Source organism: Fonsecaea pedrosoi (assembly GCF_000835455.1).
Source record: "Fonsecaea pedrosoi CBS 271.37 unplaced genomic scaffold supercont1.2, whole genome shotgun sequence".
Taxonomy (NCBI): Eukaryota; Fungi; Ascomycota; class Eurotiomycetes; order Chaetothyriales; family Herpotrichiellaceae; genus Fonsecaea; species Fonsecaea pedrosoi.
This window is the reverse complement of record NW_013550614.1, coordinates 1,374,215-1,394,312: the sequence shown is the minus strand read 5'-3', so window position 1 is coordinate 1,394,312 and position 20,098 is coordinate 1,374,215. Positions and strand designations below refer to the sequence as shown.

Below are 20,098 nucleotides of genomic sequence, written 5' to 3'. Positions count from 1 at the left end.
CGAGAAATGAAGCAGAGAACTGAACAGAACAACTCCCCAAGACCGTCCCCAACGCAGTGTCCTGTCGAGCAGTGACAGAAGCGGTGCTAGACAGTCTAAGTCATAAGGGCGGTCAATATGCTAGGTGTCAGAAGAGTTCAGAATGTTCTGCCATAACTGGGAGGAGTATGAATTCGTAGCAGCCTGCGAACGGCGAAAATGCATATGCGACTCGAGAGCCCGTAGATTCCCAGATCTGGGCAACGCGTAAGGGCGGCGTCGCTTCCATTGCCAAGGTTTTAGAGTTTAATATACTCGGCAGACTTGCCACTAACGACACCAGAAGAGCGGCCTGCCTCGTCTTGCTGATACCTCTCTATGTACTCGGTACTCGGTACTATAGCTTTCTATATACAAAGTGCGCCGTCTTCTGAATGGTGTCGTATAGTCGCAGTTGCATTAAAACTTCCCACCAAGGTGGACGACCAGATTTAGAGAAGTACATGAGAACATAGTTACCGCATGTCCGCGCAAAGTGCTAGAAAGCCAGAGAAATGGTTTTGGTGATCATGATAAAATGTGTGACCTACGGCACCAGAACTAGACCGATTGTGTAGGTAATGAAGTCATTCTGATGACTTAGCTTGTGATGAGGCATAGGAGCCCATATCCTGGCCAGCGATGTGTCTAAATAATAGGGGAGTAAGGAGTAAGGTGGAAGGTTAACCTGGATAAAAGCGGCTTCGAGCATTTCCTACTTCTGGAAAACCACAGACGCCAAGACTGCGCTTCTCCGACCTCTGGCGAGAGCTTTACCATGGACGAGATGCCATAATTCTCACATCTACAAGGAGCCAACTTCTCAGTCTACAGCAAATTCTTGACCTTTACTCCGCGTCCCCCGAGTCGATAGCACCTTGCCTAAGCTACGGATGACTTGAACCTGGTTGCTCTCAATTCTAGCAACCAGGACCGCAGCCATGGGGGACTTGGTGGACCCCAAGCCTAATTACGATGTCGACGAGCCTGTTTACCAACCTCGGGATGCGTTGGGTCTCTCGGCGCGCTCAGCTGCATTAACTGGCGCTGCTGGGCTCTTCATCGCTTCCGTCCAGAACACTGTCGCGAAGGAACAGATTGGTGCTTTCGGGGTGTTTACACGTTTTGGCAGGACCATTGGCCTACTCAGTATGATTGGAATCTTTGCATGGCAATTGAAGGAAAACAGAATCTGATGGTTTCTAGCGGCTATGGGCGGAACATTCCAGTTCGCAAGCACGGCTTCTGCAAACCTACGAGAGAAGAATGATTACATCAACCACGTAATTGGCGGTACCATTGCTGGCTCTTTGAACGGCCTCTGGAGTACGGAATGCGCAACAGGATGTATTGGGCTATGGCTGACTGACGAGCAGGGCGTTCAATGACTTCGACGCTTGGCAGTGCTTTGGCCCTCGGTACCGCGATGGGAGTGATCAGCTACACTGGCCGCTCCATATTCGAATCGTCTTCAGACAAGGCCTTCGATGACCGGATGACATATAAAGAGGAGGCCAGAGCTCGATTTAGAAGACCTCTCAACGAAACAATCAATGAGTTGGGAGAAGGACGAGGTAAGGACGCTCAACATGATAACCTTTGCAAGCGACTGATTCACGCGGTGTCAGGTATCTACGGGCCCGGATACGAGGAAAGGCGGAAGCAGAGAATTAAAGAAAGATACGGAATCGATGTTCCGGCACCTTACTACGAAAGCAAGGCCGCACCTGGGGCATGATACGCCGCCTTTTCATCCTCCACACCGTTATTGGGTTCGGATGATGAGGTTCGCGCTGTTGCATTGCGGTAGCGAACGAGACTACAGATTGACCCTTCCAGCCGTGCAAGAGAAGGCATGCAAGCAGACATGTTCCACCATCTGCATAGTTGTTTTTTTAAAGGATAAACCAATGGAGCCGAAAACATTTGTACATAGCCCGGTATATCAAGCAGTTCCGAGAGGTTCACCTGTATTCATTTTCAAACACGAAAGAAGAGGTTACCAAAAATATCTTGTGGCTGGAATCATGTGAAAGATCACAGCTTATTCATCATCATGGCTCACTCCCAACACACCCATCGCCAGCACTCCTTTGATGAGAGCAGCAAGTGAAAACGTGGTTGAATGATGACAAAACTGATTAGGTACCAGGTGATGAGCTCACAAACGACAGATGTCAGTAAGCGAGTCTAACCTAAGAGGAACAAAATTTGACCACATGGAGGGACTGGGAACTTGTAAGAAAATGTTGGCTTCATCTGGAAATTTTGAATGCTCTTAGTCGACTTCATTCAGACAAAGTGGCTTGAGCAAGCTGCCACTATATTCGTATGAGGTGACCCATCAGGACCGGGCACACCGGGTTGGCTCAAAAGCAACCATTGCCTGGATCCGAGGAGTCACTTATCCGCGCTGATCCCTAGCAATCACGCCACAACGTGTAGAATGGACGTAGTTGTTGAGTTCCCTCGTGGCGCATGAAGAGGCGCTTGTTCAGCTCAGTTGTACTTCTCGAACTGGGCTAGCCAAAGAAGAGCTTCTCGAGAGCTGACCAAGTGCGCCGTACAGTGCTGCAACGGACCAGCGCAATGGCCGATCAGTGGAGGAGCTCATTGTTCTGGGCAAAACGCAAAGATGAACGATTGATGACTGATGTGCCGATTTCCTGAGCTTTTGCCTATTGGGAAGGTGGCTGGACAATCAAGCCATCTTGACATGATCGCCAGGTAACGCCACTGGCCCAGCCACCGCAATATGCAAAGCGAACAATTGCCCAGGTATACCGAGTACCCTCCCAGTTGACCCGGCACCCGGTCACTATCACTTGGAGCATGTTTTTTCTCTCGTGCGAGTCTTCCCGTGGCGTCCTGCATGCCTTGATAGCACAGTGCTCATTGCTTAGATAGCTCTCTTCCGGTTCGGGTTAAGATGAATGCCCAGGATCGGGAGGCAGCCGCGCCTAGGAGACGCAAGCTGTTCGTAGGTATCCAGTATTTGGCGGGGTGAGTGGTTCCTTCAAATAGTTCATGTGGCTAGCGACGCAATCGCGGAGCAGCTAACTACCACGAGAGCTTGTCGACATGGTTGATCCTGCGAGACCACCCTCGGCAATGCTCAACCGGCGATTGAGTAAGGCATCTTGGGCACATGGTATCGTATTCTCGGAAACATCTCTTCTAAATAAATACTTAAAGATACAAGTAGAATGCAGGACAAGGCAAAGGACACAAAGTGCATGGTGGGTAATTAATTACATCACCATTGTCTGATGTAGGTGTTCGCTGGGTTGGGCAGTCAGGACTCGGGAGGACCCCTCGTCACTCCACTGCTTGCTGAATGCTCAGCACTCAATGTCGAGCAGCAGTTCGAGCCTGCAACATTGCGCGCCAACCGCCGAGGAGGAGGCCCCCGATTACTTCTAGTCACCCAGGCTCCCTTGGCCAGCTTCCAACTAACCAACTAACCAACCGCCCCCTTCCCATCATCCTCGGGCGGACCTGGGCCCCTCTCCCTCCAGGCTCTCCACTGAGCACCTGCACCTTTTGCGATTCGACCACTTGTTCCCGCCGTGCCGGTGGCACTGAACAACTCAAGGGCCCTAATCCAAGCCTCCACCTCCCAAATGAACCCACCCAAAGCTTCCCAAGCGGGCACTGACTTCACCGTTTTTATTGCCTTTCGACCTTTGTCCACCTCAACGTCGACGCTCCCGCCCACCCTCGACTGCCCTCATCATCGCCAACTCTCTTGACTCTTGTTCTTCCTAGAACCGACGTCATCCATATTGGCACGGCTCATCGCATCTCATTTCCCCAGTCTCGACTCCTCTCGTCTCAGCTTCCTTCCAGCTTGCTTTGCATTCCGTCCATACCTTTTGCACTCTTACACGAAATAGGTGTCGTGCATACTTGAAACGCTTCTGTCTGCTCCAAGATGCCGCTCACGACATAGCTCCCAAACAAGAGTCGCCGGTGTACCCAAACTTCAATGCCCCGCAGATAGCTCTGCAACTGAGCTTTCACGTTCCTATCTGGACCTTGTCATCATGTCCTCGAGACCTATCACTCCTGTTTCGCCCGTCCAAAGCGCTCATCCCGATGCCTCAATACATTCCGCGCGAGCTCCGAGCGCCAGGCTATCTTCTCGACCTGTATCCTATGCCGGCACCCAACATACAGAGACCTTGTCGCATCCAAACCACTCTCATGCTGCTCTTTTGCAGGATCCATCCTCCGTAGCGCAAGCCGCCGATCTACATGATGAAGTCGTCCACCAAAACCAGGAGTCTCCAGACCTTCCTCGGAGCAACTCGCATATGTCAGGGTCGCAGACTCTACTACCATCGAGAGGTGGGACACTGAAGAAGAAGGCTTCTCTTCACAAGAGCGCAAGTCTGAAAAGGACTGCTAGCAAGAGAAGCAGCTACGCCGGTTCAGTGCGCAGCATGCCACTGGCCGAAAAGGAGAAGTATGGCGAAACCGAAGAGAGCAACAGTGTTTTCTACTGTCCAGTTCCGACCACAGGAAACCCCACAGAGCTTCTCGCAGCGCGATTCCAAGGTATGTCTACTCTTTTTGGCTCGACAGATTGTCCCCTGCTAACATCTGGATCAGCGTGGCGCAAAGTACTCAAGGATTTGATTAATTACTTCCGAGAACTGCACAAGACATATGAAACTCGAGCAAAGGCCCTCATGTCGACCTCCAACGTTATCAACAACACCACAATCCCTTCCAACTTCTTGACATCTGGTGGTCTGGGTGACGCCGCCTACATCCTTCGAGACTTTCACAAACAAGGACTTAACGAAGCCAACAAGGCTCGAGACCTTGAGAATGAGGTCATTATTCAACTCACGGGTCTGCGTAGTGACCTCCAACAGAAGATTAAAGAGATCAAAAGCTTGTCTGGTGATTTTAAGAATTCAGTAGACAAGGAAAAAGAGGCCACCAAGAGGGCGATCCAATCTTTGCAAGAATCTCTTGGTATGGTTGATCATGAGGTAGCATCGTCTGGAGGCAAGGGCGACCCATTCTTGGTCAAGATGGCCGTCGACAAGCAGATTGAGAAACAAATCGATGAAGAGAACTATTTGCATCGGGTAGGATGTCCTGCCGAGTCGCGTCGCAGTGCTTGAGCTGACATGAACAGGCCTATCTCAACCTCGAAGCGTCTGGTCGAGAGTTGGAGTCCATCGTGGTTGGCGAAATCCAGAAAGCGTATAATGTGCTTGCCGGCATCCTGCGCCGCGAAGCCGACGACGCCTATGACACAGCTGAGAAGCTCAAGGATGGACCATTGTCGATGACCAAGGACCATGAGTGGGACGAATTCACCAGGAATAACAATCAAATGGTGGATCCAAGAATCCCCATTCGACAAGTCTCTCATATTATCTATCCCGGAAAAGATCATCCGGCCGCCATTGAAGTAAGGAGCGGGATGCTTGAGCGGAAGAGTAAATACCTGAAGAACTACACTCCTGGATGGTGAGTAAAATCTAGCAGCCATTTCGCGGCTCCAAATACTGATTGCGTCTATCAGGTACGTGCTGTCTCCGACACATCTACACGAGTTCAAATCGGCAGACCGAATTGCATTCCAGTCGCCTGTCATGTCATTATATCTGCCCGAACAGAAACTGGGCGCTCATTCTGAGCCTGGCTCTTCGTCGCATAAATTCATGCTCAAGGGTCGACAGACCGGCTCGATGCATCGCGGGCACGCCTGGGTCTTCCGAGCCGAGTCACACGAGACCATGTTAGCGTGGTTCAATGACATCAAGGAGCTTACTGAAAAGCGAGGTGAAGAACGCAACGAGTTTGTCCGCAGGCAGCACGCTCGATCGCTTTCCGGGAACAGTGTCAAACCTGCCAGCATTATGAGCTCGGAGGGCGAGATGGAGGATGATGAGGCTGATCGAATTGCATTTTCCGGTGAACAGTCCGTGCGAGGAACATCTGCCGATGGAGCTGCCATTGCCGCTGCTACTGCCGCCGGCGCCGGCGGTCTCGGTGCGGCTACGTTGAACGACATCGAGGACAACAGATCCGAAGCTGGATGGCGTCCTCCACAACGACCAGCACCAGGTGGGCGATTTCCATCTGATCTCAACATACAGCGCGGCTTGCAAGCTCCGCTGTCCCCTTCTAGTGGAGAGAGTTCTGACCCAGACCGTGATGTCATAGCAGCAGCAGGTGCTCTACCAGGCAGCGGAGTACCTTTCGCCCACACCACGGAAAAGCACACGGATCTCCAGCCAGACGCTGATCCACCTGCTGGTCTGACTTCGCAGATGAATACAACGAACCAATATGCGCCGGGCCACCATCCGAATATATTCCCCAATCGTCAACCACACCCTTCCCATGATGGCGCGAGTCAATATGGTGAATGGATGGCGCCGATTGCTGCAGGCGCAGGAGGGGCGGCATTAGCTGCTGGGGCTATGCACCATCACAACGAGCATCAACTCGAGAAACAGACTGAGACGGATGCCCAACGGCTAGATGGTGAATCAGCGATCCCGCGATATGGAGAATCCTCAGCCCCCATACCCGTGGCAACCGCGGCACCAATCGATGCACCGTCTGGACCGCTGGCAATGAGTGAAACAACCACAGCGCCCAGCTCGGCTGTCGCAAATACCGTATCGTCAGGAACGGAGACGGGAACATTGTCCACGGTGCCAACAAGCACGGGTCACGGTGTGGCTACTCCCACCATGTTCGACGCTAATGGTATCTACGCGGGCCCCAGAACATCCAAGACTGCGCCAACGGATTACGTCGTCAAGCCGGCGCAGGCCTACAATGGTACCCGAGAATTCCATGTTCCAGGAGAGTTCCCAGCGACGCCTGCACTCAACGAAGATTCCAAGATATACCACGACGTGGTCCAACATTAGCATTGACATCGGGAGGTGGCACGTGGAACAAGGCCACTTGTCGACGCGAGATGATTTCAGGGACGGCTCTTTATGTCAGTAATTAGGACAACTGCATCTCACGATCTGCGCATACATATTCCGCAGTACATAGGCGAGATTTGATGTGCAAGTTCCTACATGTTTGCAGTTTTTTGAGATACCACAATCGTTATGGCAATCTGGTTTGTTGCTGTTTATACTTGGAGGAAGTGCAACCAGGAAGCATCACAATATTGGTTTTCATTCCGTGTGGCCAGAAACATTGAAGACACGCGGAGGAAAACAGTCGTCTGGGAAAGGCATTTACAACGCAGTATCCTCTCTACAGGGCGTTAGCGGCTTACTCTGCACCTACCAATGAAAAAAGTCTTGAAGCCCAGCTCAATCTCTATTGCGACCCCCAGACTGATACATTTTGAACGTATACAGACGCGTTTTCTACAGGAAATGAGCTAGAGATGGTCGCAGGGGTCTGGTGCCACATTCTCCTTTGCGACCCGTGCCTTGACAAGGCATGTCGTCAATATCGAGGCGCCCCTAGAACAGCGCATTCGCCGAGGATGATTCGACTAACGATTTCGTGGGAATGCGTTTGAGCGACGGATATGTTCGAATACACCAAGGGATAACTTGGACTCGCACGGCTATCCATCTGGAGGAAGGGCCTTGGAGGGTCGCCTCGAAACGGGCCCATCCCCGCATGCGAGGCACAGATACGAGTCCAATCCCCAATTGGTGGATCAGTACGAGGTAATAGCGTCGACAATTCTCCACGATTGCTCCGCGCTGAATCGGGGCAGGGACGGGTCCGTACTCGGTACGTCGAGCCTGCGGGACGCCTCGAGGCTTGCCATGCTGTGGCTTTGCTACTACAGTACGGGGTAGTTGTATTTTGATCATCACGTATCGTCAGCATCGATAAGGACGGTGGACAGATAAGAAATCCCATTCGCCGGCTTCTCTACAACAACAGCAGCGGCTTCGCGAGCTCTCCTGCTTACTTCCTTGCCGACCGCCGATTGGTCACTTGGTCTTGTAACTTCACCTAATACTGGCTTCCAAGGTCGATATGAAGCCCTTCACTCTGTCGTTGACAAATGGCGCTCAGCTTTCAGGTATACTCGCGGTGCCGACGCGTGCGTCAAAAACTGCCGACTATCAACCCTTGGTAGTCGCGATACACGGCGGGACGTATTTTTCAAAGTACTTTGACGCTGGTACAGCCACGTCCGCCACAAGGCTGGCAGAATCACTCGGGGTGCCTTTCGTAGCCATTGACCGTCCAGGGTACAAAGAGAGCACAGGACTTCCCCCGGTGCCTGATGGATCAACATTCCTCCAGGAAGAAGGCAAATACCTTCACCATCACATCCTCCCCAAGGTATGGCAAGAATTCGGGCTTAGCTCTGGAGCAACCGCCATTGTCATCCTGGCGCACTCTTTGGGGTCCCCAAGCTCTATCGTGGCCTCTGCCCTCCACGCAAATGACCCTCAACCTCAATACCCACTCGGTGGGCTGATCATGTCCGGCTGGGGCACGGAACATGGTCGTCCTCGTGAAAGTGCCATGCACATTATTGAGAACGGGGTCGTCGACGGACGGATTTTTTGGCCCTTGGAGGTGAAAGACGGCCCCATGTTTGGCGACCCCAAGCTGGGAAGGGCGCCTCCCGAGATCCTAGAGATGGGGTCCTATTTGAATACTTCCATGTCCCTCGGAGAGTTTGAGGACGGCACGTTCCACTGGGCGGACTACTGGGCGGGTTATGCAAAGGAAGTGAAGGTGCCAATTATGTATGGGATGGGCGAGCACGATGCCTTATGGAAGGCCTCGAGGGTGACGATGCAGGACTTTGCACGGCACTTTACAGGAAGTCCGAGGGTCGAGAGCGGAATCGTGCTGGGTGCGCCGCATTGTATCGAGCTGAGCTACTGGGGCCGCGGCTGGATGACGAGGTGCTTGGGGTTTGCACAGGAGTGTGCAGCTGCCGAGGGAGTGAGTCGCCGACAAGCAGGAGTGAAAGTGTAGATGTCGTCGAGACTAGCTGGGGAGAGGGGGGAGGAGAGAAGAGGTTCCGTGAGGCTGGAAGATGATGGAGGAATGATGGATGGGCCAGCAATTGGAAATGTTTGGTTGATCGGCGGAGTAAATATGTCGAATGAGAGGATATCAAGAACGCAGCTATCCCTGTGTCTTGGATAGGCCGGGCTTGTATGGTCGTGGTAATATTACGAGGTAGAGGGAATTCTGTTCCTCGTGTGGTTGCACTGCTGACTGCATCCATCCAATATGTATGCAGCCTGACCGAGTTAGCGCACCTTGACTTTCAGCCTGGCAATCCGCCGCTTGGCTGGCCGTACCCGATACCTCACCAAAGTCAGCGCAAACACCACCACTTCCTCTTCCTCCTTCTCCCTCACCTCGACATAAAGTCTGACCGCGATGGAAAATACAGAGGTCAGAAGAGGCGATTTCGTCTACAGGGACACTCTCTTTGTAGACTTGGGGCCCAATAAACGACATCCTCGCGCCTCGACAACAGACCTCAAGGACCTGCTTCTACCCAAACGCGGCTCTACGCCCAAGGACCAGGTCGCGCACTGGTACGAGGCGCAGCTGCTCAAAAACCACCATCGAGCTGGAAATCGATGACGTGAAGCTCAAGATTGACCGCGACACGCTCGAGGCGGCAAAGAAGTCGACCAAATCTAAGAAGGCATCCAGCGCCTCCGCTGCCTCTGATGCTTCTTCTGCCAAAAAGCCCAAAGGTGCCAAAACATCCTCTTCCACTCCCAAGCCTGCATCTGCGCCAAAATCTCCTGCCAAACCCAAGGCTACAGCCTCAGCCTCAGCACCACGAAGTCGACAGACTGCGAGACGAAGCCAGCCTTTCCCTCGTAATACCAGCGCCCGACCCATCTCAAACCCTCCACAACACATCTATGACCATACCCCCGTCTCCTTCCACCATGACGTCGAAATGGATGACGCCCCGCCGGCGTACGAGTCCCTGGGGTATGACGAGCCCGACGACTCTCCAAACAGCTCTGCCGGCATCCAAATATCAGGCACCTATCTAATCCACCAAAAACCATTTTATCCCTTTGATATCACGCTCCAAGTCGATCACAGAAAACAAAAACTCTGGGGGCGCTTTAATATCGGTTCTAAATCCGGGGTTCTCCACGCCGGCGATATCTCCCACGTCACTCCTTACAACGCTGTCTCGTTCGGGTGGAGGTCGGAGGATGATGATGACGGCGACATGAAGTTTGGACGAGGTTGCGATGGATACCTGGAATTCGACGGAGACGAGTGGATGAAGGGCCGCTTCCGGGGCCTGATGGATGGACAAGACGTAGACTTTCAAGGACATTTGATAGAAGAAGACGGCCTGGATGTCACGGAAATGAAGGGTATCTGGGATGAGTTTCCACGAAAGGCATATGGCAGACCTTGAAGTCGTTTGGCCATGATCAATCAGTTGGCTTTGTGGTCGGGGAGTTATTGGTGAAGGAGGCTGAAAATTTGATCTAGCCTGAGGCGTGTAACTACGTAAATCATCAAGTTGGAGTTTTGCTTGCTGTCTGGAACGGTAACTGAAGACAAGGACCACATCTTAGGACAAGGACATTGTTTGGTAGCGTCGGGCGGTCGTTTCGTCATGCGCAATAGTCGATAATTAGTCGTGGTGGTCATTGCCTTTACAGGTTGATCCCCCCATTCCCACAAAACCTCACATCCATCCTTTTCCATCTGTTTTCACAATATTTTTTACACCCAGACTAATCTTGCCATGACACCGGACCAACTCAATTGTATGTTGGCTGGCATTAGCCACTGACGAAAATGGCTGTTTTGATGGTCCGATCAGCAGCCCCTATTGTCAGGGGCTTCATGCACATCACCTGCGCACAATCAAGCTTCGGGTCAAGATCGTCACCTCCGAGCCAGCCTTGTTGGCGCCACAAAAGAGGAGGATTCAGTGATGTACTGCAACATGTGTCCTGACTGTTCCTGAGATAAAAGAGTATGGAAAAGGGCAGCTCAAATTCCCTCAGCAATGGCTTCAAGAAGGTCCTCAATTCTCTCGACACGGTCTGCGAAACAGAGGAAGTTCTCAACAGATCGACACCAAAGGGGAGCCGAGCTTTCGATCCGCATTGAAGAAGGACGACCCTTGCGGCCGCCACTGGTCAGGGAGGAAGACATCTCGACGTCGTTCGTGCAAGATTTCTTTTCCAAACCGCCTCAGTGCAAGAATGTCGCCGCCTCGTTAACTCAGGCCGACACCTGCCCATGTCCTCTCGACGTCCACCCGGGTCAGCGCGTCAGGGGTTACTCGGACGACAACTTTGGCGAGCAGGAACACGACCTCGTTCAGGAGTCGGTAGAATTCAAAAACCCTTTCCCTGAGCCGGATCCGCAACAGCAACTCGAGATCGAGCAGCGAGCTGCCGTTTTCCGGCGCGTCAACACCGACATCGATGCGGAAGAGGCACAGCTCCACATCACGCGCTCAGCATCTGACCTCGTCGCCCGCGGCGGCGCCAATCGCCCAATCGACCGCGTCAGACGGTGGTTCGGGATCAAGCCTGCAATCAAGCCTGGGGCGCATACCGGCCTCAAGCATGCTGCTGGACTAGCGACGACTCATGCGACGGCGATCCTGTCCCAGAAGCCGGCTCCGCTGTTCAAGCGACGGGCTCTCTACGTGTTGGAATATGATATTGGTAAGTAAAGTATTGTTGCTCGAGATAGGCCATGTAATGGCATGGCCTAGCGCGGACCTCCCTTCCACACCATTCACTTTGTTCCGTTTGCGCTTCCCATGGTCTAACACTAGTGTCAAAGATGATGAGGGTGTCTTGCTCTGCGCACCTCCAAAACTGTTCGAAAGTGTTTCCCGTCTTCGAAAGTACCTGGAAGAGGACGAGCAACCCGATTCCCTGCTCCGTCTGGTCTATGTCTGCAACAACGAAGAAGCAGTTAACTATCTGAGCAATGCGTTTGGTATCAGCGGCTCTAGCGCCGAGACAGGCGAGCGGAGCTTTCGTGACTGGATGCAGGATGACCGCGATACGCGGCGGGCGTCACATAAGGCTATTCGATGGCGGCCGGCATTCGATATCGCTAGAGGCGTCATCTGCATGGCGTTCGGGCTGGATTTTGGGTCCTTGGTGGTGCCTCGTCAGGAGACTCCATCCCACCATCATCATCATCATCATCTACATCACCTCCATCACCATCATGATGAACATGATCATCCGTCGCAGCATGATCAACTGTTGCAACCCACCAAACCCTCTATCTACCGTCAGCGCATTTCAGTCTACATGCAGCGAGCCTCGTCGCAAGCCTTACCTGGACCACGAGTCACGCGATTCAATTCCGGCTCGCGTCACCTGCATGACATGGCAAAGCGCGATACCATTGTTATTTGTGAATACTCGTCCGGCGAGGCCGGCGAGATTGTCAGTGCCAATGTGCTGCTAGGCCTGAACCCGGGCGCTTTCCCACCCTCTGCCTCTAGCGACCAAACAGAGAGCACAGCTTCGGATGAAAGAAAGTGTGCATCGACGCCCACCCTTCAAGCGGTGCTCTCACACATCTTCGACGGCCTGTACCAGCTCTGGCGCGACCAGATTGCGCTGATTCACGAACCCCACGCCTTGCTAGAGGACCATGTCTACGCCCACCCATCCGATTCGACCCGCGCCCGCGACGTCTGGGGCATGTCGCAGAGGCTGCATAACATGCTGAAGCTAGTGAATCGGCACTCCAAGGTCGTCGAGGCTGTGCAGGACGACTTTGCCGTTTTCGCCGAGTTGGAGAGGTATCAAGACGGAGGTGGAAACGAGGGGCGAGACAGGTCCAGTGGGCGTGATCGCAGCAGCGGTGGCGGCAGCAGTACTACCTGGTTGACGCCACTGCTGGACGACTTTGAGGTTCTGGCTGACAACATTGGAACGGACTACCTTGAGCCGCTGGAGCATATGATTGACCTGGTATGAACCCTCGTTCTCATTCACTCACTCTTGCATCCACTTCTCCTGTTTCTTTTCATCGTTGCCATGAATTGCAATACACTGCCCAACCACCTGGCTTTGCGCTAGGATGGCGGATGTGAAAGAGGAAAAAGACATATTGACTAATTCTTTTGCACTGCTCTACTCTCGGCTCTCGCCGGGAATGGGGTGTGTGCCTTGTTAACAGATGTACAAGTCTGTCACAATCCGAGACTCGAAACAGTCGCTCGAACTCAATGCCAGTCTGTGGCGGCTGAGTTGGATTACCTTCATCTTCCTGCCGTTGACGTTCTTGGTCGGCGCGTTCGGTATGAATGTCGATGCTCTGAGCGAGTACCCGAGTTTGAAGTGGTATTTCATCGCTGCGGTCCCTTTGGTATGTGAATTGTCCCTCTCTCTTCCTTTCCTCCCTCAATTGGGAAACCAACCCAGACCATGTTATATATACCGGAAGGGTTTTTTTTTCTTGTCGTTTCCCTCAATTCCTTCCCTTCGCGATCCTCCCGCCCATTCGGCCCAAAAAGCCTCCACACTCGTCAATCTCCCTTACCAAACCCCTATCATATACCAAACCTCCCGTATACGGCCCGCCCGGAGGTGCCAATACCTCCTTAGCTCCGTTAATGTCCTCTGGCTGACTAGGGGCAACGTCCTTGATAGATGGTGGCCGTCTTCTTTTTCTGGTTTGTCATGCGCCGGTTCGCGCCCGGTCGACACAGGTCTGGACTCATCGACGCCGCGGTCCTGGGAGCGGGCCTGGGCGTGCGCACGCTGTAGTGTGTACTTGGCAGGTTATTGGAAAAGTTTGGCTTGGTAGGGGATGTCAGGAGAGGGCAGGGCAGGACCACGGTCGGGTGGAGGTGGTCTCTCTATGTACTAATATACCCAGCTATCTCGGTACGATTAATGGAGGTTCAGGGGACACAGCGGACACGGCAGGTAACGAGTCAACAGGACAATCACGCACGGACGCATCATGATTGAACAGCACGATTAACCCTGTTGTCGGACCCCTCTCTCTCTTTCACCCAAAGCAGCAAAACAGGGTCAACAATAGGAATGAATAATGGTGGGATGAAATAGAATGTTCGTCATAACATTGGAATAATTTCGTGATATTGTACAGATCCACATTGGGAGTCTCTTTGAAGACCCTTTAGGGGCTGTCCCCGTGAGGCTGGTCAAGAAGGGCCAAGTTCATACACATGGCTCGTCGTACAGACAGACAGACAGACAGACAGACGGCTGACTATGGAACCGGACAATCGGGCCGTGATCCTTCGAAATCGAGCGAATTTGGAGGTGTGTACGAGGTCGCAGTAGTGGTTGCACCTGATGCTCTCTCCGTCTTGTATCCTCGTCCTCGTTGAACTTGAAGTTGGAGAAGCGGTATTCTATGTACTGTGCTACAGTACATAGCTCGCTTGTCGCCAGAAAATCAGGCAGCCTTTCTGGATTGTATACTTGCTGGGAAACCAGAGCCAGACCCAGAGCCAGAGCAATTGAGGGTTTGCAACTGCTCTGCTTAGGGGTACGCGGACCTGGACGTATCCTTGTAGGTCGCCCAGTCTCCCCTGGGCTCTCCAGTTCAACGCGATACCAGCAGGGTAGGGAGACAATATCTCGCGACCGAGATCCACCGATCTTTTGTGACCTCGACATTTGCCGGAATGTAAGGTCTCGCAGAGACGCTGCGGGCATAGCAAGATGGGCGAGAGGTTTTGCAATCATCCCCATTTTTGTGAGGAGATGTTCTCCAGGAACGACATCACCTGCAAGTCAAGTGTTTGCAAGACTATTTCCGATCCCGTGGCGGGCAGCAAATTTGTCCAGTGTGACCTTGGTCTCATCCATTGCCGCTAATACAGGCAGCATGCTTGCCGTATTGTTCTGCATGCTGACGAGATGGCTCCGCAATTGGTTGAGCAGCGAATTCAATTCCGGGTCGTCGTCTGAGCCAGGGCTCAGTGTTGGAGGCGAGCGGGTCTTTGACTCCGACATGGCGGATGTTCTCTGACCCACGGGCAAGATTCCTGCAATGTTGTTGACGCGCTCGACGTCCTCCCGCAGCTCAGCTTTCCTGCCGCCCGCGTCCTCGTCTTCTCCCCTGTGCAAGTTCTTCGCTATCGGGTGCAGGCCCCTCTCCTTCTTCCGTCTCAGCGCCTCGCTGCCTTTGAAGCCTTCCTCGAGCGCTTTCAATTGAGCGCGGTCCCTCTTCAGGGCGAGTTTCTCTCGCTTGATCTGCCGCCGGAGAAGCTGCGCAGATTGGAGGTTTGTCGTCAACTGGGACTGTAGGGTGGCAATGCGGGCAAGAGTCGCAGAAAGGTCAAACGGCGAATCATCGACTGTGGATGAGTTTGTCTGTGGGAATGGCATTCGGGGTAGGCGGGCGAGTAGTCTGTCAGGGAGATGAGTGTTAGCCGGATGCGAGTCGAGGGTGGGAGAAATGACCATTTGGATATAGAGAGGGGTAGATTCCGCATCAAACATACTTTTCGGCGACCTCCTCCACAGCTTTCTCGTACTCATCCTCCCTGACACTGGCTGTCGTCGCGTTCCTCTTTGGCATCTTTGCGTTATTGTTGTTGTTGTTGTTCCGTATTTTGCCAACCGGTGGAATCCTGCCGTTTCCACCGGCACCAGATCTCCTCGTCTTGACATTCAGGAAGAGCTGCCTGACCTTCTCCTGCGACGAGGGCGGCAGAGGTCTCCATTTCTTGCGGATTGTGGTCTGTGATACTTGTTTTATCCGCGGTTCGAGGGTCGCTGGTCCCCCGCTGAGACTCGATGACCCGGATCTAGACTGGGGAGGTTTTGCTGCGACCATTGTATCTTCGTCGGAGCAGAGGACTTTTTACACTTGCGCCGGTGCTAGCAGGACTAGGAACGATACAAGACAACGGTTCTGACCTTCTCACAAGTTTGGGGGTGGGCAATTCGTTCATATGCCTGTGTCGAGTCTCGCGTCTGGTGGTGTTGATGTCTTTGCTCAATTGGGTTTAGTGCAATGAAGTGAGCTAATACTAAACAGGTTAGACAAATATGGATCTCTTTTCTCGTGTATGAGTAGCCAGGCATATTCATCATCATCTATTCAACACTATGCTAGTATTAGCCTTCCATGCCACCATAGTCTCTGTACATCTCACAGAGCGTATCTAAGATTCCTTCTATTTTGCAGACAACAGATATTCTATCTTCAGCAGAAATGGCTAAGAACCCACATCAATAAGTATAGTGAAAGTCCGTGACACCTTCGATCAAAATTCCCTTCATCTTTGATTTGCGATTTGCGAACCAGAACCACAGAGTGCACACCGAAACCAATACGATCATCAAAATATGGCTCCCAATGCTGACCCATATTGCTGTCAAATATCGTGGAGCCTCTGGCTGGCGGACGATGTAACTGCCGGCTATACCGCCCAATCCATTGCAGGCAGAAACGGCTGCTGCAACTGTGGCACGCTTCCACTGACCCACAATATTGTTGGCCTGATAAGCATTGAGCGCGGCCCAGTTGGAAATGTATGCGCCCGTGGCCAGGAACGTGCCAATATATCTCACAGTTACCTGACTGCTGAAGCCTAGCATGCAGAATCCCACGATAAGGCAGACCGCGTTGAAAATGATGACTGGTGCCCGGACCCTGTACTTGTCTCCAATATATGAAGAGATCAGGACAGGAATTACCGCATAATAGTATGGCGGAGATGACAGAATAATCGCCTCATTCGAGTCGAAACCCATTCCGTTCTGCAGAATAATAGGCAAGAAGTACGAGAGAGCTGTGGACACCAAGTTGAGTAGAAAGAATAGCACGCAGAATGCGTATAGCTTCAAATCGAAGAAGTGAACCAGGATAATACCCAAGCTGAATGGCTCTGGTTTCCCGGCATCACGGCGATCTTCGTGAATTCGAGAGATGGCAAGGCTCTTCTCATCATCTGTGAGGAACCTGAAGGAGTTCTCGCAGCGGTCGGGGAAATCAACCATCCAGAAATAGGTAATCAGTCCGAGGAAGACCGTGACCGAGCCTTGAACCAAATACATCCATTGCCAGCCTCGAAGGCCGTCCTGATGATCGAGGTGATTCAGACCAAAGTTGACGATGGAGCCAGTGGCGAGAATGATGATCTCTCCTGACTGCAGCAGCGCAAATCGGAGTTGCTGCTCATGGCGGGTATACCAAGTTGAAATCAGGTACGTCAGCCCTGGATAGATACCCGACATAGATATACCAAGGAGAACTCTAAGGGCTATCATCTGTTGCCAGCTGCTTATAGCGGCGGTGCACATAGTGATTATGCCGAAAGCACAAGTGATTGAGGAAAAGAACAACCGAGGTCCCACGAAGCGTAATAGGATAGTCGCAGGCAGTTGACAGGCGACAGAAGCAACAGTAAAGATGAATATTGAGACAGAATATCGATTTCCGAGGAGGTCGAGATCAGAGAGCATGCTTGTGACAGCCGCTGAGGATATAATCCCACTGTCGAGTAAATTCAGACTGCAGAGAATTCCAGCAATGGTGCAGAGCCGTATGTCAACTTTGCGACGGAGGCGAGCCTCTGCTTGCGCGCGAGTTGGTCCATTTTGTAGCCGCTCCTGGTTGACCTCTGTGTCTTGATCTTCGTCCGAATCTCTCCCTGACAAGCCCGCATCGGAAGGGCCAACTAGGTGTGCAGGGATCACAACTTCAGATCCGTTTTCAACACCTTGTTTCTTCCCAGCAATGCGAGCCATGAGAGTTGGTCTGAGATTATCCCCAACTCAGGATTGACTCGACCAAAAGCGGGAGATATTGAGGGTTGTGGTAGAGGTGACAAATGTGTGGCAAAAATGCCAGCCCCAGGTATTTTTCCCTATCACAAGTGTTGGTGCGGGGAAATGAGGGTGATAACAAGCGCGAATGCGGAAGCGGTAATCAGTGCATGAGTAGCACGACGGTCACCCTGTCGACGCAGTCTCTTGGTGCATTGTAGCTTGGGTGAGTGTGGTCATCGCGATGAGCACGTGAATGGCTTCCTTTGACGGATATTACCCCGTTCAATAGATGGTTGAGGCTCTGCTGCGAGGGTACCATGGCATGGTGTAGATCTGAACATGTGAAAGAACAGTATTAGCTCCAGGATTCGTACAAAGGCCCCCCTTCAAAAATTGTTAGAGGGGGGTTTGGAGTGTCCTCGGGTGAATATTGCATGTTTAACAGATGCCTCCGTGAGATAAAAGCCTTCATTCGCGTATTCCTAGCAGAGTTATGAATATACTGGACACAGAAGTGAGTTATATCTTGAAGGAGGGAAAGCCGGCGGGTGGATGGCACATGTCAGCCGCTACCGCAGCTGCGGTGGCTGCACAAGTTGTTGAGTGGAGATTTGGTGCTCAGCCTCACACACTATCGTGGCACGTGGTCCTCAGCCTGATGCCTTACGGCCAATCACCATCTTATCCGAGGCAATTCCCATGACGAGGCGATGCCGGCCGGGCGAATGGAAAATGCAACCCTTGGGATCCTTTGGTTACCCGCGTGTCCAGCCTTGATTTCCTGATCCAGACCAAACTACAACCCTCTGACAGCCTATTGTGCCGTACCAACCTACCGCCTCGCCGACCGTCGCTCGTACATAGATGATCTCCCGTTGTGATCGATGCTTCCCGAGTCTGCATCCTGTCTCTAAGATCCCAACAACTTCACTGTCTTGTCCCCAATAACATTTTGCACTTCACTCAAACCACGCTGCCATACTTGACGCTGACTGCCCTCCACAGCCACATAGTTCTTGTTGTTGCCGACGCATCACTGTCCTCTGTGACCCGACCTCTGTTACGCAAATGACTACCTCTCAAGTCTAACACCTGGAATAAGCATGGTTGAGCTGATACCTCCTCCTGATCCCCTCTCTTTACTCCCTCCCTTGCTCGCATGTCTACCTACCTCCTTCGCGTCTCCTAGACCACCACCCGCACTGCTACCCTTGCTGTCGCCCATACTACGGCAGCGGTTACAACTACATACGTCGACATCGTCACGCGACAACTGGGCTGCACTGTTGTGCTGGGATGCAAACAAAGGCGAGGTGCTGAAGGACAAGATCGAAGGCGCAGTCTTCGAACCTCACCCAGCGTCCGGTGAGATTGAGGTCGGCGACACACAACAGATAAAATACAAGAGATTTGACGAAGAAACATTACGGGCCCAAATTGCCCTAGAGGAATGGCCGTTTACCGCCTTGTACCTGTGGTGCACCGGTAGTGACGAGGGAAACGCCTGGAAGCTGGCCGAGTTATTACCATATGACCAAGACCTTTACAAAGACCGTTCATGGTCAACTTCTATAGCCGAAGCAAATGAGAGCTCTAAGGAGCGGCTCGTGAACGAGGCTTTGCAGGAAGCCGACGACGCTGCAAATGCAAGAAGTCAGAGGAACCTCTCGGTCCCGCCAGCTAACGAGGACGACTACTGGGCTATGTATGACAACACGCCAAGCAGGACCCCTCTGAGAAAAGAATCGGTCCAGCCTCCACAAGCAGGTCCTTCCGAGGACGACTACTACGCTCGATATGGAAGTGTCCAGCCGGCAATGGATAATCATGACCCAGACGAGCAAATGGAAGACAGCCAGGAGCCTCGTTTGAACGGGCATGCCCTGCAGCAGATGCTGTCGGCACACCAGCAACCACGTACAGAACCGAATCCGCCTCCATACCAAGGAGGATTTGTGGATGTTCCAAATGACCCAGAGGATCTGGAAGTTGAGGTCAACCATCCCGTGCCCTCGTCACCATCTTCAAAGGGATCCGACACGGTGGCCCGGCTGGAAGAGCATGCAGAGCGATACGGAGCTTCAGAAATCGGAATCAGGCAGCATATCAGCACCAGCATGAAAAGCATGTACCGGTTGGCACGTAGTGCGGGAATCACCCGGGGGGAGTTCGAGCGGATGATGCAAAGGGAATTGGAAACTCTAAGCCTTCTGGATCTAGACGAGTGAACAACTCGCCTTCTTGTGTGTTGTACATAATGTCGGCAGCTTCTGAATAAGAACTGAATATTCGCGGATGCCGTTCTTTGGTGGTGTTTGTTGACGGCTAAGGAGTCACGGGATTCCCGAATGGTC

General features: G+C 52.5%; 7 protein-coding genes across 7 annotated transcripts; 5 read left to right on the top strand and 2 right to left on the bottom strand.

Moving 5' to 3' along the window:
* Positions 1 to 959: 959 nt before the first annotated feature.
* Positions 960 to 1,756, top strand: Z517_02470 (uncharacterized protein; the record flags this gene model as incomplete). Its single annotated transcript, XM_013431579.1, has 4 exons — positions 960 to 1,167; positions 1,225 to 1,344; positions 1,395 to 1,592; positions 1,647 to 1,756. The coding sequence occupies 4 exons, from the start codon at positions 960 to 962 to the stop codon at positions 1,754 to 1,756; spliced, it is 636 nt and encodes a 211-aa protein (XP_013287033.1).
* Positions 1,757 to 4,064: 2,308 nt separating this feature from the next.
* Z517_02469 (uncharacterized protein) lies at positions 4,065 to 6,926 on the top strand (the record flags this gene model as incomplete). Its single annotated transcript, XM_013431578.1, has 4 exons — positions 4,065 to 4,578; positions 4,633 to 5,120; positions 5,171 to 5,508; positions 5,564 to 6,926. 4 exons carry the CDS (start codon positions 4,065 to 4,067, stop codon positions 6,924 to 6,926), a joined length of 2,703 nt encoding a protein of 900 aa, XP_013287032.1.
* A 1,090-nt stretch (positions 6,927 to 8,016) lies between these two features.
* On the top strand, positions 8,017 to 10,408 carry Z517_02468 (uncharacterized protein; the record flags this gene model as incomplete). The annotated part of the gene is made up of 2 exons (XM_013431577.1): positions 8,017 to 8,943; positions 9,449 to 10,408. 2 exons carry the CDS (start codon positions 8,017 to 8,019, stop codon positions 10,406 to 10,408), a joined length of 1,887 nt encoding a protein of 628 aa, XP_013287031.1.
* A 603-nt stretch (positions 10,409 to 11,011) lies between these two features.
* On the top strand, positions 11,012 to 13,754 carry Z517_02467 (uncharacterized protein; the record flags this gene model as incomplete). Its single annotated transcript, XM_013431576.1, has 4 exons — positions 11,012 to 11,681; positions 11,803 to 12,956; positions 13,165 to 13,353; positions 13,638 to 13,754. 4 exons carry the CDS (start codon positions 11,012 to 11,014, stop codon positions 13,752 to 13,754), a joined length of 2,130 nt encoding a protein of 709 aa, XP_013287030.1.
* A 1,002-nt stretch (positions 13,755 to 14,756) lies between these two features.
* Positions 14,757 to 15,804, bottom strand: Z517_02466 (uncharacterized protein; the record flags this gene model as incomplete). The annotated part of the gene is made up of 2 exons (XM_013431575.1): positions 14,757 to 15,375; positions 15,470 to 15,804. 2 exons carry the CDS (start codon positions 15,802 to 15,804, stop codon positions 14,757 to 14,759), a joined length of 954 nt encoding a protein of 317 aa, XP_013287029.1.
* A 398-nt stretch (positions 15,805 to 16,202) lies between these two features.
* Z517_02465 (uncharacterized protein) lies at positions 16,203 to 17,723 on the bottom strand (the record flags this gene model as incomplete). The annotated part of the gene is made up of 1 exon (XM_013431574.1): positions 16,203 to 17,723. One exon carries the CDS (start codon positions 17,721 to 17,723, stop codon positions 16,203 to 16,205), a length of 1,521 nt encoding a protein of 506 aa, XP_013287028.1.
* Positions 17,724 to 18,847: 1,124 nt separating this feature from the next.
* Z517_02464 (uncharacterized protein) lies at positions 18,848 to 19,972 on the top strand (the record flags this gene model as incomplete). The annotated part of the gene is made up of 1 exon (XM_013431573.1): positions 18,848 to 19,972. One exon carries the CDS (start codon positions 18,848 to 18,850, stop codon positions 19,970 to 19,972), a length of 1,125 nt encoding a protein of 374 aa, XP_013287027.1.
* Positions 19,973 to 20,098: the final 126 nt, after the last annotated feature.